This window comes from Scophthalmus maximus, chromosome 16 (assembly GCF_022379125.1).
Source record: "Scophthalmus maximus strain ysfricsl-2021 chromosome 16, ASM2237912v1, whole genome shotgun sequence".
Classification (NCBI taxonomy): domain Eukaryota; kingdom Metazoa; phylum Chordata; class Actinopteri; order Pleuronectiformes; family Scophthalmidae; genus Scophthalmus; species Scophthalmus maximus.
Window position 1 is genome coordinate 13,719,452 of NC_061530.1, and position 19,413 is coordinate 13,738,864.

General features: G+C 41.9%; 1 protein-coding gene across 1 annotated transcript in view; it reads right to left on the bottom strand.

Moving 5' to 3' along the window:
* The window catches only part of LOC118287120 (zinc finger protein 385C-like), a 51,957-nt gene extending 33,819 nt beyond the window's left edge, over positions 1 to 18,138 (bottom strand). Inside the window, exon 1 of the mRNA XM_035611936.2 lies at positions 17,930 to 18,138. Within this exon, the coding sequence (XP_035467829.2) occupies positions 17,930 to 17,975 (46 nt within the window). The 5' untranslated portion in view covers positions 17,976 to 18,138. The remainder of the gene's footprint in view (positions 1 to 17,929) is intronic.
* Between the last annotated feature and the right edge of the window lie 1,275 nt (positions 18,139 to 19,413).

The window sequence follows — 19,413 nt, forward strand, 5'->3', positions numbered from 1 at the left end:
ATCTTGTTCGGGCGTCTCTCTATTAATCAGATGATAAAAGCTGATTCCCGGGGTTCACAAAGCGACATGTTTCTTTGTGAGAGCACGCAGCCTTAATACCTGTAATGGCTGAGCGGTTATGGCAGATTGACAGCATGAATCAGGCTGCAGCGAAGCACGAGCTTTGTCTGTGGATGTGGAAATGTCACCCAAAGTCTGAGTGAATTCTTTGCTTTGGTGCTGTTCACATGATAATGGCATCAATTAAGTCCTCATTGTGCTGTACATTTCATACTCCGCCTCGCTGAGTGTGCCCACCCCTCCACCACCAACACCGCTGCTGCCGCCGCCCAACAGAAACCATTATTTGTACAAAATCTTTGCCGTTGTAAAAAAATTCAATTGGACTGGTGGAAAGATGAAAGTGTAATGGAAATGTGCTCACTGGAATCCATCAGCCCCCGACCAGCAACATGGACTCCAAAGCCGCAGCCAATCGTCACAGTTATTTGAGGGAAAAGACTGGCAGTGAATCAGTCACTGCTGGTGGAGATGGTGATGGAACAAGGAGGATTTTGGCACGAGCAGGTGTTAATCCTAACCTGCATCACAATTTTTTCTCACAATAGAAAACACATATACATGGATGTCTGACACAAGCAAATTAATCATACGACAGAAATAAACCCTTGTCTGGTATGTAGTCTTTAAAGAAGTCTCAGTCAAAATAAAATTCCCCGCTATGGCATATCTGACGAGTGAATATAAAGAATATCTCCTACTACTATTTTTTTCCCTCTTTCTTTTGATGAAAAAAGTGTTTGCAAATGATCATCTTAAAAGATATTAAGCACCTGGATCATCATTCTACTAAAAGCGGAAGTAGCATGCTCTTTAGTCTGCTGGTTCAAAGTACTGACACTGTTTTTAGTCCAAGTCGAGCCCTGTTCAGATGCTCATGCTGGCTCATGCTGAATACTGTACATTGATGCCACTACTCTGTAAACCCTTCATCCCACTAGAAACACCCAAGCTGCTCCCCCTCACTCATCTTTATGTGGTCAGCTGGAGTTGGCAGCTGATGGCCCCATTACAAAACAACTTTAAACAGGTTGCCGGCGGCCAGCAGCTGTTGGTTTCTGATGGCACTCTGTACCGCAGCCAGGGCAGCTTTGCCTGTTTGGCACCTGAGTGGGCAGCTGGGAGCAGCACCCAAGTCCTCTGCCGCAGACTAAATGGCTCAAGAGACCGGTGCTCCAATGAGCCAACTGTGGCACCTGCGGTCTGCAGCTGAAGGTCCATTCAGTTATGATTTCCAGTAAAAGCCTTTCGCAAAAAGGATGTAGATAAAGTATTTAACAAAAACTCTTTAAAGCGGCCTATTTCAATCTGTGATGATACATACTTTTTGTGAACACTCAATTCCAAAACTCTGAGTTTGAATTTCGTGGTCAGTCACTTCACTACTCCCCTTTTGAGTCACGAGTGAAAAAATTATTGACAGTGTGCAGGATTTTTATTTTTATGGAACAAAATAAGGTAAATATGACCAATTTGATCATTATCTGCAAGCGATACACTACACACGTTTTTTTGTTAACAAAATACCCAACAGATTGTGATTGCAAATGTTATCACAAAGAGCTTTGAGGCTGATGGTGAATTAGTAACATAGACATCTATGGAAATACGATTATTGTTGTCCATGAGGAAAGTTGCCTTCACAGGTGAAAAAATACTTAAAAAAATTTAAATGACAACAGATCCAAGGCTTGGTGTCTAATAAATACATCTAATTATTGCACATATTACAACTTCAAGTATCAAGTCCCATAGCACTTAATTAAAGATAAGGGATAAAGCACTTAGTTCAATTATGAAACACAATCCTCCCAGTAAAAAAGGCACAAAAATGATCATATGACTCAAAAAATGTGAATTTGTTCTGCCTCTGAAGCCTAATGTCTAATGTCTAATGTCTCTAAAGAAATCTGAACAAGTTATTTACTGGTAGTTATATCCATGCAGGATACATTCGCAAAGGCAGTCTCTTTGGGTATTATGCCGCGATTTTATTTGCTGTACAGTTTCATGAAACAAGAGTTCAAGCATCAGAAACCCCTTATCTGTAAACACTGTATCTGTTGGGCTGTCCTCTTGGTGGTGAAAGCTACTGTATCATGTCACAGCAGCTCTTTAAATACCAGCAAGACCACATCAAAGCCAAGAATATAGAGCGCCTGTCGTAAAGGCTTCCTCATATACTCTCCTGACCTGATGCCCCCTTAAGTTGTTAGTTGTAATTGTCTAATAAAATAAAAACTCAAACTAATGATTCTTGTCATCAGGCAAACAATGAGGGCAGCAGATATAGAAGAAATATCTTTCACCTGCCGCTAAATGTCATCTCTTTGTTTATCACTCTCCACTAACAACAAGTCAACGGCGTGCACGACATCTCTTCTTTATCGCTTCTTTATAGCTGCATGGAAACAACCTGTCAACTTCAAAAAGTACTATATCAGGAGACTCACTTATAGATACAGTCAGTGTAATGTTCTCCACACGGACACCTAAGCTGTTTTCAGACATGAATTCTGGAAAGTGTCCGGAAAATTGGGTCCGAACCTTTTCTGAATTTGCATTTCACACATGACAAACGCAGCAGGAGATTGTCAGAGTCAGACGCATTCACCTCAACAGGAAAAATTCCAGCAATAATTCCACCCACTGTGAACTTTCTGGAAAACCTCCTGCTGTATTCTCACAGATACAGTATACAGACATTTGCATTCTCACATACAGCCCCTCCAGAAAAAATTCCGGAAAATATCTTGACTTCAGTGCACGTCTGAAAGCAGCTCTGAGGAAAGCACCACCACGTCAGGTGGGCAACCTCAAAACTGAGAATAGAGTGACTCGAATGCAGCTTTGGCATCTTGATCAAAAGAAGAGCCAGTATGCAAGCATGGCATTTAGTCTTAAAGGAGTTTAAATAACTACTTAGTTGCTTAGTACTCAGCCCGACGGGTTGTGAGTTGACAGGTGTCTATAAAACTGGCGACTTGTTCAGCTGGTTTCCCGCAGATCTGCTGTTCCAATCTGTGTGATGTGCCGCCTGCCTCGATGTGCAGTTGTTTCTCGTTGGGGGCAAACTTGTTCATCACTGAGCTTTGATAAATAAGGGACTGCTGCGAGAAAAGCTCCGGCACTGTGAAGTCTGAGAGTTATTTGGAAAGATACACACCACCAGAGAGCTTTTGAAGTGCCGGGTGTTTTCCAAGAACAAGTATTCTGCAGCTGAACGAGCTTTTCATTTTGTTTATGTTCAATTTTATTACAACATCTTGTTCCATTATTACATCAAATCAATTATGTGATAAAATTACTTTTCAGCATGTGGATCATTGTCCCGTATTTTCTCAAGGGGGATACAGTGCACCATGGAACTTCTCTATATATAGCTGATTAATTCCCAGCAACATTAAAGGCTATCTGTTACACTATAAAGGCTATGTGCAATGTAATGTTTTTATGTTCTTGAACTGTACAGTCTGCCATCTGTCGCTGTACAATCAAAGCCTAAGAATATATTCCAAATAACCTAGTCCTCTATTTATAAGACGATTCTACTCCCCCACAGGCTATTAATTCACCTGAACCTGTGAACTTTCCACTGTGCGATCTAGGAAACTTCCTGGAATGAGCATGTCCAGTCCAGATGTGTCAAGAGGTGGACAATGGTCTGCGGCACCTACATGACAGGCAACTGTGGATGGGATGTTTTGGCATAGCCATATGCTCTTTCAAAAACATGGCTGCGCTCCAGACACTGAGGCCAAGACGAGTTCCGTCGCTGCCACACCTGTCATCACTGTTCCATTACGTCGACATCAGACAGCAGCAGATTACACGATTGATCTGGCTTGGAAAAACTGGATGGCGGGGGGGACATACTGTAAGTAATGATCTTGTCGTTTATAGTAGGATGTATTCACTAAGCAATAAGTGTGTAATAGTGCAAAGAATTCAGATCACGTTTACTTACAAACACTATATGCCCCACACACATCGCCAGCACCTACAGTTCTTTTGAGTCTTCAAGTCAATTACAGCCGTGTCGCTAGGCAACCCTGCACATCCCATGTGAAGATTAATTTGAACCTTTTCCACATAAATTGCAGCTCAATTATGCTGCAATTTGTGTGGAAAGGGGAAATAAATGGACAGAGCGCCACATTTTACGGCACGGTGGATGGAGGCGATGTGTGCAACTCACAACATAAAGTCTGCAGAGAGCCGCAAGCGGACAAACAGTCTGAGAATAATAAAAATAACAATTTCATGTATTGATCCCTGCTCTGTAACATTGATGAACTAGATTATAGAATATAAATCCCATAGTTGTGCTGCATGGTCCAATTTTTATAGCTCAGGCGCCATTTTCTTCCTATTGCTGACACTGACAGTCAGAACCCTTCTGAAGTCGCAAAGGAATAAACAATATCTGTTTAAAAAAAATATATTGCCTTTCTGCATGCTGTTGTTGCTCTGGGTACTGAATCTAGGTATCAGGGACAGAGAGTATTCTCAGTCGGATGGTGATTTTGGAGGCACATACTGTCTGTACAACTGTGATTTTTCTGGTAATTGTAATGTGAATTCAACAGCAAATTATAAGTATAGCACACAGAGTTGGTTGTTGCTTTTATGTTTTGTTGGGAAGTGTAAAAAATATATTCAATGCAGTCGGATGTTCTGTTTAATTTTTAAAAAATGTTTAATATCACAATCCCTTTCATTAACCTTTACGGTACATGTTAGAGCTGAAGCTATTAGAGTTAGATTAATTCATTAGAAATGAATCTGAAAATATTCTAATCGATGATTGATCAATCGATCAATCAGAAACATCCTTTGGTTGCACCTTCTCCATATGTGATCGTAGCCTGGGACAGTTTGTCAAACAAATAGTTTGAAGATGATGTTAAACTTATTTATTTATTTCCTGACACTTTACAAAATAATTAACTGAAAAAAATTTTTTGCAGAATAATTGATCATTCAAATAATCTATAGAACAATATACACAGTGAAAGGTTGCTATGTCTACATAGGTTGCTTGATGTGTTATAATATAAGCCCTTACGTAGTTGTTATGCCGAATGTGGTTAAATAAAAGCTCATCTCTGTTGCGCATGTGCAAATACAGATGACAAAGATCCCTTCATTTCGGGGCTCAAAGAGAAGCATGACTCACCTGGAAGGCTCAATTAAGTATAAAAGAGATGCATCTAAAATATTAACATTCAAAAACACACAATGTCCCCACCGACATGCAACACACAAACTGTGTATATGTATAGCGCACAGATATAACCGTTGGTATAAATAATCCCACAGCGCAAGTGGTCTTTTGTGTGTAAGATCTCTATGACAAGGTCATTTGCAAACGTTCCACTCATATAATGCAGTGATTCATTCGGTTAGGTGAGTGAGTGGGAGCTGTAGAGAGGGTGCATATTTTTAGTCGCTACATTTCCCTTTGCACACAGCTGGTACTTGGAACATGGGGCAATGACAGTGTCCATATGTATATTGAGATGAAGGAGGTGATATATGCTCTACTCGTGGATTTGAATAAAATAATAAAAAACTGTAACATGTCTGATCAACCAAAATACGACAGTAAACATGTTTTAAAATGTGTACAAAAGTAATTTAAGGGGGTGGTGTTCAGAATTTGAACTTTGTTTCGATTTTTGATGAATTTTTTATTTTCCATTTTGTTGAATTACATCCCTAAAATAAAAGTGCATTTAGCCAAATACTTTGCACCTCTGATTGTCAGTAACCAAACACTGTCAACCTTTTGCTTGATTCACCAAAAATACAATTTTTTAAATCACAAAACATTGTCGCATTTATCACTCAAGAGACTTCATATGGTTGACCCGCGGTAGATTATGAAACTGAAGTGACTGTGGGATGTAGCTTCTGCATGATTGCAGTTCAATCTGGTGATTAGTGATGATTTTATTGAAAATAATAGGGCTGCCCTGGAGCATGTACCACTAGCGAGGCTGAGTCCTTACTGCAGCTGACTGGCTTCAAATCCAGCCCGAGCTGCTTTGCTGCATGTCATCCTCTCTCTCTCTCATTCTCCATCAAACTTTCGCTGTCAAATCATGTGGAAATGCTGAAAACAATAAATATGGCAACAATTAAAGCAAGAAATAAACATCCAGCAACAGTACTGGGAGGTTACGGTCAATATTTTCCCATACATGTGTTAGTGTATCATGTGATGCTGACTCAAAGACCCATAACATCAAACCATTGAAATAATGGGAACTATTTTTTTTTCTGTGGAGCCCCAGTAGCACTGGTAATTCATGTGAAAATTGACAATCGCACACACACACACACACACACACACACACACACACACACACACACACACACACACACACACACACACACACACACACACACACACACACACACCTCTGGGGTTGCTTGGCTGGGTTCCCAACTAATGTCTGTACTGGTCTGGCATCCATCTTGTAGACACCACAGTGCAGTCACCAGATAACACACATGCGCGCAAACACACACACACCACTTTACTCTATGTAGCAGGAGATTAGGTACAATGTTTAACAAAGAGGCAGAGCAGGTTTCTGACATGCTGGCTCTTTAATTAGACCACCGGCATCTGAGGACACACACGCACGCACGCACGCACATGTAGTGCTACAAACAAAGTTTAAAGCACGCTCTTTAATCAAATTAGCTATAAATGACTTTTTCCAGGGCTATAGAGTCCGAGGATTTCACGTTGTGGTACCCATTCACTGCAGTGGTGACACACTTGACCTCATTCTGTCGCAAGACATGAGATACACCTTTCTGATCTGACTGGCTCCCTTTTAAATCCGCCGTGTCACATCACTACCATTGACGTAGTCACCGGGTCCGGAAAGTGAAGCCTAAAACCTGTATCCTCTCCGATGACTCCAAAAATCTGTTTCTATAGAAGTCCATGGGAAAATGACCAAACTTCTCACTTGGTTTAGGAAACATTTTCCTGAAGAGTTTATGGTCTCAACCGCTCATGATCCTGGTTTTATTTTAGACAGTGTAGCCAAGCTCCCTCAAAAGCGGCCATCCCTTAGCTGCTCACCCTTAACTGCTAATGTTCTTTAGACCTTCTGCAGTAAAATAAATGAGTTTCTCGTCCCCAGCTTTTTCTGTGGAACCACTCTAGCACAACATTGAATTCTAGTAGTGTCTCTGCTGTAAAATGTTTTGAGACTGTATCTCTGGAATAATTATTTTTCTAAACATTTGGGGCCAAATTTTGTACCTACGATCCTTAAGCAAACATTTTTTTAAATTATTATTTTATTCATTTTTCAAACAAAAAAAAAACGTGCAAAACCACCTCCCGGTTCCAGCTTGTCAAACGTGAGTATTTGATGCCTTTTTTCAGATAGGACAATAAACTGAATATCTTTGGATTTTCTTACTATTGCAATTGATTAACGGTTAATAGATTCAATGAAAAACGAACTAATTAATCAATAATGAGAATTACATCCATTTGCAGCTCTGTAATCATTCATATCACTCTATTAGTATAACATATTACCGTACTTAACAGAATAACATCTTTTCAATTGTCCCTAATGTTTCCACTGTTTTCTTGAATGCCATCACTTTGGTGGAGAATATATAGAATATATGAAAATGTAGGTCACATTTTGGTACAAACCCAGTCACCATGTCTATATAAAATAAATCCCTGTCCTTGCACTTAATCTCCTTTCAACAAAAACCTTGACACATTCGCACAAATATAGTTTGTTCTGCACATAAGCACTGCTGAGGTAGGCCACAGTAAGGACTGGCAACACGTAATCTCCTTCACCCAGGTGGAGTCTCTGACGTGTCGCATGAGGCCAGGATGACAGACTGAATTTATTGTCATATGATGACAGAAGAAAAAAACCCCTACACAGGGCAGTTTGCCCTGGTAAACTTTAGATTTACCAGGGAACTACTATATGTCATCATGGTGTGGTTACTTTTCATGTAGAAAAAACTTTTGCCACTTTGCAGGAATCCGACAGTGAAATAAAGGGCTAAAACAAGTCAAACAGCACAAGTATAAATTCATTGCATTTTAGAATCACATTGTCACTGCCATGTTTTTACCCACTGAAAGGACAAAAAGGATGTAACAGTGGACACCTCATTGTGGCAAACATCCTTGCTAAGCATTCAGCTCTGTGATGAAAAAAAAGAAGAAGAAAAAAGGCAGGGGGGGCAGAGGACATGGGATTAAGTCAAGGACGAAGAATGATGCAGTGGGAGAGGAGAGGATGTTAAGAAAACCTAAAATGGGACAAAGCAACTGAAACTAACTGAGTTTAAAAAAAAAGTTAATGGCAGTATTTACCGACTGATACACAAGATAAGACAGGAAACTGAGGAAAGTAAACTATGAGCAAAAATTAGGGTATGACAAATTGGAAAACTGGGACATTGGGGGGAACTTGGAAGGACAGTTTTTTTTTTTCTTTATCTGGAGGGAGGAACTGCACTCCAACCAAGGGCAACAGCAATTGTGGGCATCTGTCATCGGCCATCTGGGAGAGCCCTAAAGCTGCTGTGTGGGGAGCAAAGCAAATGTGACCGACAGTAATGTACTGGAACGCCAACAGTGCTTATAGTGACATGCAAACAGAAGGGGGGGGGGAGCAATGACCGTACAGAGGTCAAACCTAGTCTTATGTATGTAGTTGTCCGTGGCTTAAACACGTCATTATGTGTTTTCATCAGATTATTTAATGTAAACTGATGCAGTCAAGTTGTTCCCGGCAAGTGTCTTACCAAAAGCTTCAGGGATACATGGAGAACTTTCTAACGACTCAACCAGCAGGAAAATCCAAATCTTATCGTTCATTTAAATTTTGCCAGGGCACCAATTTCACATATCAAATAAAACCAAAGATTTTCTGAATCATAACTGCCCTAATAAATTCCCCTAGGCAGACATGAAGAATATAAGAAGGACTAAAAACAATGTAAACATAAATGCTAAATGATAACATTTTTGGCTAAATAAATAAACCTTTGTGAGCCTTTATTGTTTTGTCCTCAAACTACCCGAGATATATACGTGAAAGATAATTGCGGCTATAGTTTGAGAGATCGTCCAGGCAGCTTGAGGGACAAACAAATATGGCGAGGGCGTGCTGATAACATTGTGATGGATTAGCTGAGACAACTGTCCCATTCTCTTTTTCTGACAGGGACGTGTGGGCTGTTGAAGGGATCGGCCTGCAGTCAGCTACAAAATCCTCCTCTTCCTTCCTTCCACGCTGACCTGGATTCTCTTTAATAGTTTTAGATACATTTAATACAGAGAAGCTTATTGCAAGAATGAGCATTGCTAAGTGATGCCAAAAAAAAGAAAATGTGATACAGTCGGTGGTCTATGCTCTGAAAATCAAGCTATTATGTTTCCAATGCTGTCCATTCTGCTAACGACAAGGACATGAACACACCGGCTGTTTGAAGAATTCATATGGTTTCTTTACTTGAAGATTTTTGTGAATTCCTTTGTTTTTAAAATACAGACTGTAATCTAAGATATAGTTCGTCTGTGGCGTTTAAATTACATACACATTATGTTGAAGGTGAAATTCAAAGCCTGGTGAGAAGCTTCAATGCGATTTATTCCTCATATTTGGTTTACTTGCTCAGCGACGGGGCCAAGAACAGTCATGTCCTTTTACTATCTGTCTCTCCAAAATAAAAACATACATCCACGAGTTGAGAAGTGTGGCTTGACAAGTTGGTCCAAATCTCTAAATAGAAATAGGTTCCGACAATCGGTCTCCTATGAAAGTGAATTGAATATATTTAGGACGTGGAGTGTTATTCAGACACAAGAAGCGACTTGAAGACATCACTTTAAGATTTGAGAGCTTTTCCTTACCAAACGCCAGTTGGCCAAACACATAAGTCGACCTGTCAGCGTATAGTGGGTTGTTGTATCCATTATTACACTTCATGAAATGAATTCTGAAAATAACCCTGAATATCAACGTAAGACTATTCAACTGTCCTGGCATTGACACACGGGTGTGAACATATGTTTACATTTGGAAAGGAGCCCTGGGCGGAGCAGGGTTAAGCCACTTTGACCGTTTTCCCTTCGGGCTTCGTGCTCCTGACAGCTCTCAGATCACCAACTGCGTGACACTGATAAAAACAGCTGAAGCAAAAACCCCTGGCATCTCAATCACAGAGAAATGCAACTTATCGCAGTATGTCTCCCGTTTTCATGGGCTTTGGCAGCAGGTTATATTCCCACAGTTTCTTAAACTTGGGCAAAATGCTTCATATGTTTATGCTAAATGACGGCAAGCCAAGCAGAAAAACATGTGCTGTCCATGTGGAGTGATAGCAAGAGGTGGGAGGAGGGAAGCGTGGTGGCAGCGATGACGAACGTGGGTGACAGAGATGTATTCAGGGTGCTTCTCCCTGTGTAAATATTGTATTTTTCATTTCAATGTTTTGTTTTTTTTAACATATGGATGGCATAGAGTGAGCAAAGGGAGTTGAACTACATGATGGTTCAACAACATAGAAAGCCTCACACTGGGGAATTTAAACGTTTACACGATAACTGGGATGGTCCATTCATTTTCGCTCCATTGGGGGGGGGCTCGCATAGAGGTAGAATTAACACCATTATTTCATAAGTTATAAGTCACTGTGAATTTCCATATAGCGAACTTAAAAAAATATATCCATAGTCCCTGTGCCAATCAAACCTGCATCGGTAGACAACAAAACTAAAATAGCACTGTTTTCAGTGTGTAAGCTTTGTTATACTATGAAAGTTCTATGTGTCAATATGCTGATTCTTGCCTCCCTGCATAAGTAATTATCCTAACAAACTTGAGATTAAATTACCTTCACTGCAGTGAAAATTTCGGAGGTTTCCCATCATGTGGTGAAGAAACTCAATGGCGTTTTATTTATCGAGCAAAAAACATCCCCACGTTGACAGATGACTGCAGATAAGATCACTGCTCATTCTCAGTCCAATTCCCCTAATCATCCATCCTGCAAGTTCTTATCTGCGCTGACTCCTATTGGAAACCTGACGGGCTAAATTGGATTGACTTTTAATTAGGTGCACTCACCAGGTAAAACGGGTTTAATTGTCTGTATTATCTTGCTGGCGTCGCGTGGCAGAAGGGCAAGATCAAATCAGTCAGTTGAATCAGTTTGAATTAAAATGTAAACAGCCTCCCAAAGAAAAAAGATTGAGGTTTGTTGAGGCTTTTGTCTGTTGTATCTAAATAATACAAACATGAATCAATATAATTAGTGGACTCCGTAGTTTTAGTGTGTGATGTTCAACTGCAGATAAAGTTCATAATTTAATATGAGCTTATGATGAGAATCATTATGACCTTATATCAGGGATACGCTGTTAACACTTGAGTAATGTAGCCATGAGCTCATGTCTCAATCAAATGAATAGGTAGTTCTGGCTCTAAATATTCAAAACTAATCTAGACAGGTTACAAAATTCCCACTCCGTCAAGTGAACTTCAGACTCGACCATTGGACGACAATTCTCTTCTATAGCATCAGCACTAAGAGTAAACCCTTACCCTCAAGTCCAGAAATTCATAACAACAAAAATTCTGCAAGTCGTTTTTTAGTCGGTTGATCGTAAATTGTTAGTGGACAGAACAGTCCAGGGGCTTCACCCATCAGCAACCTGCGATTCAGTTGCGATTGAAACAGACGGCACAATGCGAGCAGCAGAGCCTCGCTATAATGGCTCCTTCAATTAATGGCCATTTAATGTAGCCTGCATGACTGGTCTTTGTGTTCAGCAATAATGGCCATTAGAGAGAATATAACACATCGTTTAATGGAGGAACAAAAGGGAAATGATTACACAATAATGCGCTGCATGACAAATCGGGTGCGAAGCAAAGTTATCTGATCCAAAGAAAAAAACAGAGGATGGAAAAAATTTTAAATGGCAGAGCATCTGACTTCCAATTTCATCAGCTGTATTGTGCGACCCAATCTAGTTTAACTGGAGGGCATAAGCCCCATTTTGTCACTATGTCTGAATGAAATTAAATACATATAATCATAAACACAATTATCTTAGGCTTGCAGTATGCCAGGCTCAAAATAGATACTCCTGCTATGAATGTCAGTAGAAAGGATAAGTGTACCAACTCTATCAACGCAAATTTAAAATTGTATTTCTAACAGCTGCAACAGGGCTGCTTTGTAGGACTGTGTCTACCAGCTCTCTAGTAATTATCTCACACACACACACACACACACACACACACACACACACACACACACACACACACACACACACACACACACACACACACACACACACACACACACACACACACACACACACACACACACACACACACACACACACACACACACACACACAATGTACAGATTTGACCCTCTGGACATGATGGCACATGGAATATGCAATAGGTGCGAAATATTCAGCGGGACATGGAATAAAACCTATCTGCGGCAACACAACGACAAAGTGCCCCCTCCCTACTGTACGTCTGCAGATTTATTTTCCTGCACTGAGGTCTTGCTGTAAGGAAAAGTACAGGGCAGTAATGTTTCAAGTGACACCGACAATCAAATCATGAGATTCCTAAAGACGTGCAGAATATTTGTGGTAAGAATTTGTTGATCTGTAGTTTGTGCAAATGTGTGGTTTCACCGTGAAGCTTCCATGCCTACACTCAGTTGACATAATAAAATGGAGTGAAATTATATAAGGACACAGTTTCTAAGGAAATATCTTCATGTATCCATTTATATAAAAGATTCTCTCACACACACACACACACACACACACACACACACACACACACACACACACACACACACACACACACACACACACACACACACACACACACACACACACACACACACACACACACACACACACACACACACACACACACACACACACACACACACACACACACACACACACACACACACACACACTTTCCTACTGCTGCTTGATGTGTTGAACCTTTACCTGCAATCCAACCACAGAGGAATGGAGAGGTAATGGACCGTACACAAATTCAACTTCCCACACAGCCCACAAGGTGTCTGTCCATCCCTCCGTCCAGATGACGACAGAGGACTCAAACAGCAACTCTCCATTAGTGCTGTTGTGAGACATACATGCTTTTTTGCCCCTTCTCTGTAGGCGGAACAGTGTTTCTAAATGCATGTTAAAATGAGATACATCAGCCAGCAACATTTTGGAAATAATGTGAAGCAGCCTGTGACTGGCATTTAAAAAAAAAAAATGAGGTCAGAGAGAAATCAAGGGACTCTCTGTTCTCTCCATACAAGTGCACACTTGTGCACCTTGTGCATTGATATAACATACCTTGATGACTGGATACCCTTGTTTTTTTTAATACACACAAGAGGTTTTTTTGTGTGACTGAGAGGAAAGAGTGGTTACACTCGCCGAATTTCAATGTATGTTTGATTACAGTATTTATGTTGTCTGATCTTCAAGTCAATTCCGATTCTTTCACACCTTTATGTTTTTTCGAAAACAGAGAAGCAGATGATCCTACCTCGGAGGAAGATGATTCATACTGCCGCTGTAGTGATATATGAGCTGTGAAAACTACTTACTGTAGGTGTAACCAAACATTGACTGTGTCTAACAGACAGAAAGCGTGGCTCGCTCTCTCCCCCTCTTCAGTTTTCAGTCTATTACAGCCAAGTATTGACGAGCTAGTGTTGTGTCATGACATGTCATCTATAGATCTTTTATTCGTGGGCATTTTGACATTTTCCCAGCACCTTTGGTGGAATTGTTTTTCCATCCTGAACTGTAGCTGATAGCGCTGTGTTGGTGCAGGGGAGGGGACATGGAGGGGGTCAGGAGAGAGTGTGGGGAGGTGGCTTTGCCCCGTCGTCAACCTCTAATCAGCCAAATAAAGATCACAGTGATCGGTCCAGAGGCAGGTTTAAGCTGTGTGAAGGAGAGCGTCATCTGACTTGTAATGACACAGCCCGAGAGCCATTACATCTTTGATGGGAGACTTAAGCAGAAATCCATTTCAGTGAGACCAAGGTGACGCGGGCTCAGATGGGGAGGCTTGGGAAGAGCAATCTGTTGAGAGTCTGCTGTGATAAGGTGTTTGCTGCACATTGCAATTTACTGGTGGAATCTTCCTGTGAGAATGACTGTGGTTCCAAATCTCCCCCACAGTCCATCTCAAAACCATTATTGATGATAGATGCGCAGAAGGAAGACAGATGTGCTTCATCTTAAACATTTGTCATTTTAATCGTCACTTTTCCCCCTCCCGCGTCAGATATCGGCTGAGGAAATGTGTGCGTTCAACGCAGGCAGGAGGTGCAATGATAAAATCCTGGGCAGAAAATGGCTGCTGTGGAGAAGTGTGGGGGAACACATGACCGCTAACTGCATTTCATACCACTGCACTCGCTCTGTCCAATAGAGCTGAAACTAAGCGTCAACTGACAAAAATAATCTGCAGCTATTTGGGTAATGAACAAAATGCTAAACATTTTATGGTTATGGCTTCTACAAAACAAATAGGATATTCTGCTTTTCTCATTGGGTCTAAGAAAAAAATATCTTTAAGACATCAACCTGGGTGCAAAACTCCAATATTCATTTAATATTGAATTTTTCAAATGATAAATATATAGAGAAAATAATTATTTGTATCCCTATTGTTCAAAAGCAAAGGCATAATGCAAGTTTGATATTCCAGATTTTAATGAGTTAAAACTTACTTACTTAAATCTGACTAACTTTAAAATGATTCACCTGACACTGACAAGGTTTCATAAGTCTCATCTAAGGATTTTAGTATCAATTTCTTGATTTTAGTTTACAAGTAGGCCTGGAAAAAAGAAGGCCTACACATGTTTTAAGCATCAAAGCAATTGTTTTATTATCCGAGTGTCAACACATAGTATAACCTGGTGGGAACAAGGCACGCTGGTGAAAAGCTCCACAGAAAACAAGACGGGAGCAAAGGAGGAAGTCAGACGATGTAGTATGAAGAGCAATAAAGTCTGCATTAGGACGCAGACTTTCATACGCAGACCATTGGTCGTTTCTAGAGTGAAACTTCGCTATAGGTCACATCCACGACAAACTGCAATATTTCTCACACGTCAACAAAAACTGCTTTGTGGGGCGATTGTTCAACCCTCGGTGGACTTTATCAGCGGGAGCCACAAGTCCATTGACAGTGAAGGGCTGGAGCTCAAGCTGCTCCCATCCCAATCTCGTTCCACATGATTATTCTCAATTTCACAGCCGATGGTTTTTACAGAGACAGACGGCATCAGCCAAATGCCAAAGTACAGGGGAGAACGCTCTGAGGTGGGAGAGAAAGCTAGAGAGAAAACAGAGAGCCTGGTCACTCAACTTCATCACCAATGTTTGGGAGAGAATGAATCTGTGAGTGTGACCTACTGACGGTTGCAGGATGGTGAGACACTGAGAAGTCTCGGGTCTGACAACACAAGCCTGGCCATAATGTAAACATGAAGAACTGAGGGGAATCTAGAACTAGTTGGTTGCAGGAAATTAAAGAAAGATATTTTTGTACACAAGTCACTGGTAGTCATGCACCACAATGTGTCACCTGCTTAAAAGTGTGGAGCTAAACAGACCATTTGAGTTGTTTAGCACTGGCCTGATCTGGTGAAACTGTTTTTTATGATCCTGGTCACTAAAATGGCCTTTGTGATGACTTGAGAAATGCTCAAATTGTCACTTATTTACAAACCAGCCTCAAAACAATTACACTTTGTCTTTTAATTGTACTCGAATTAGGCCTTCAAGCAAACTGTTGTGAGTCTATTTCGTGTGAGCATCCTGTGCACGGAATATGTTCATTAAATAGTCCACTTCGCATTTCTTCAGTCGTTCATTTGTGTGAATTTAGGTCGTCATGCTGCATTGGAGAGCGTGAGTCTGGCCCAGCTTTGTACACACCTCAGAGCCAAACAGACTCACAGAAGGTACTGAAAGAAAAAATCTAAAAAAAAAAACCCTCCCAGCCTCACACTGGAGGAGTGCTGGTGAAAATTACAGCTTCACTCTGGGGAGTGGGCAGTAGGAGGCGCGGGATTTGATGAATCGAGGACCTTTTGTTCACAGCGCAAATGACTGCTTGCATGTTGTTGGAAAGAACATCTCGGCGGTGCGGCGGTGCTCGGCAGGCGGGCGAGCGGGCGGGCGTGCATCATTGGGAGCCATTTGGGTCTGAAGCTGACGACGCAGAGCGGGACGGAGGGGAGCAAGGGCATTCAAAGATGATGCAGAAGAGGATGATGACGTGGCCAGTGCCGGGTGTTTAAGTGGGTGTGATCTGCTCCGAATTGAGAGGACGCCGAGGACGGTGTGGCAGCACTCACAATAATGACACACACCTACAGTGCACTGTCCGTAGATGGACCGGATCACAGTACTGCAGGCAGTGAGAGTTTCATTTCAATACATCCAGCTCGGTCTTGCTTCAACACAATCGATCTTTAAAAAAAAAGAATTAAAAAAAGGCCACTATGACCCTTTCTCACTAGTAGAGGAATAAACACTGAAAACAACTGGTTAGACGGGGGAATATTTGCTCAATTGCAGTGTTTTCTGTGGTGCCTACAGTTTAAGTTGTTTCCTTTTTTTTCTTTCTTTTTTTTAAATCTCTGACCCTACACCTGTAACTTCCACCTTCAGGTGACTGGACACAAAAGCCTCTAAAAACATGCACAAGCTTGCCACACTGAGAACACGTTCACAATTGAAAACCATGCACGGGAACACAGACAGGCAGTCACACCCTGACTGGGACTCTCGTGGGCAGAGCAAACAGATCCTTGCACCCCGAGGTTTAAATAATTACTCCATTCATTAGCCCGGTTAGCCAACTAAATACCTCCGACCTCCGTTGACACTGACCACAGCTGCCAGGAAATTATATTCTTCGGAAATGACGTTGGCAGCCGCTGCGGCAGTGCACGCTGGTGAACACACAGCTCAGGAACACACGTTGTTCGGGTCTGAAGAGGACTGAGTCTTTCACGCAACCTCGACAAATCGTACCTTGTTTGGGAGCAAAAGCGTTTTTTCAGTATCTCAATATCACCGCAACAGCTGTCAGCCCAGCATTGTTTTCAGACTTTTCCTTGCGGCTCGCAAAGGGTTTTCAAGACAAAATGTACTACTTATATTAAGTTCTTTAACGTCCAAAATTTAAAAAAAATTAAATTAAAAAAAAGGTTGGTTGTTAAATTTGAAGAGTTACCTTTCAGAGGACACTGTCCTCAAAAGGAAGAAAGAACTGAAACCTTTTTTTCAAGTAATATACTGCAAAGGCTTGTATATTTTCTGCCTTGGACCCCTCATATATATATATATATATATATATATATATATATATATATGAGGGGGGGTCTGCAAGTGGTTAACAATTACAAAGGGGGAAAATAATTGCATCCCAAGTTCTTTCAAAACACAGAACCACACATGACCGCATGTTACCAATAAACGAGGTACCTACAGTACAGCTGTGTCACGATATAAGAGAGATATTATGTTCATATTAGAAAAGTCAGCCACTTGAGACTCACTGTTGCCCTGGTTGCTCGTCGTTGTCCGGACAGTAATTGCTTGGTTGTGACACTTAAAGAGACGAAACGACTGCATTTCCAGAGACGCGTTTCATCCAAGGGATCGAGCAACGAGCCCACTCTGTGTGTGTCCACAGTTGCGCGCACAGCGTCTTCGACGTGCACAGGAATTCGACAGAAGGGGAGTTTGTCCTACCTGTGCGAGGCGGTTTCTCTTCTCCTCCGTTGTCGCCGGGGTCCATTTGCAGCTGTCACAGATTACGGCGCGAGCTCAGCTGCGGGCGTTCCGGGTCCCGCGAGACAGTCCAGAGAGGAAACGACCGACCACGCGGCCAAATCTGCGCGCGCGCGCGTTTGCGCTTGTGCCGCCGCCGCCGCCGCCTGCGCGTCGGAGACGCCAAAACACCGCGCGCGAGGATGAGGATGAGGATGAGAGAGAGAGAGAGAGAGAGAGAGAGAGAGAGAGAGAGAGAGAGAGAGAGAGATGTCACTTAAGGAAATGAAAAGAGCAGAAGTGTTTAAAATGTAAATGGTTGAGAGCAACTCACATCAGGAACTATTTAAAGCCACACACACAGAGGACGTGTGTGTGTGTGTGTGTGTGTGTGTGTGTGTGTGTGTGTGTGTGTGTGGCTGCTGTGATGGGTATAGAAATGCATCACTCCCAGAACAGTTTGAATACATTTTTCTATGTCTTATGTTGTAAATAACTGTGTTTGGATTTGAGTGTGCTGGACGCGTCAGGCTCGACCACCAACCAGGAAAAAGTGGTCCATTACCCGCAGGCCCCCCACAGAGGCCGCAGCTTCGTTCATCTTCACTAGTTGTTAGTTCTTTTGGTTCGCGCCGCACAATGTGAGTCCTGGTTCGATTATCTCACCCGTTCTTGGTGGAGGTGCTTTGAGTTGTTCTTTGTTTGGATTTTTCTTCAGGTGACGCATACTCAAGAAGGCATAGACAACGTTTTGGCCTAAAGCTGTCGCTGTGATGTTCAAAATTATTGAACAGTGTAACGGCGATAGAAGGACGACAACATCTGTGCGTATATCTGGTCCCCTATATAGTTGTGCTACCTTTGTAAAACTTCTAATCAAAACATTGCTGACGTATATAGTCTGTAAACTATTAAAAAACCTCCTTCCACATAACAGCCACATGGAGTAAGACAAACTGGTCAAGGAGTCAAAGGAAAACATTGTATCACTATGACATGTCAAATCCTCTCCTCCACCCTTAGGCCCAGTTTGTGTGCACCGCCAGCCATCCGCCATCCCACCCCCTTTCGACCCCCTCATTAACATTGTTGGCCCACGTTCAAAAGCAGATGCCTGCAGATGAATTCAGGAACACAGCGACGTGGCAGCGGCCAGCGTGGTGGCGTGCGCTTGGCTCAGCTGTCAGCCGGACGGTGATGGATGCACGGTGGAAACATACTTGGAGTTTGAGCTATGTCCTTCACGTCGAAGTCCTTTTGGTAGCCTGCTTGACCCCGCCACAAGGCACCCACCCTAAAAATAAAAGGTGCACATGCGCTTGTATGCACATACAAGCAGAGACAACGGTGTAACATATCAAAGCTCATCAAGTGCTCTTGATGGCTCTGCTCGCGTGTATGCGTGTGTGGATATAATAAAACAACACACAGCTAAACAGCAACACACGTTTACACATGCACGCACA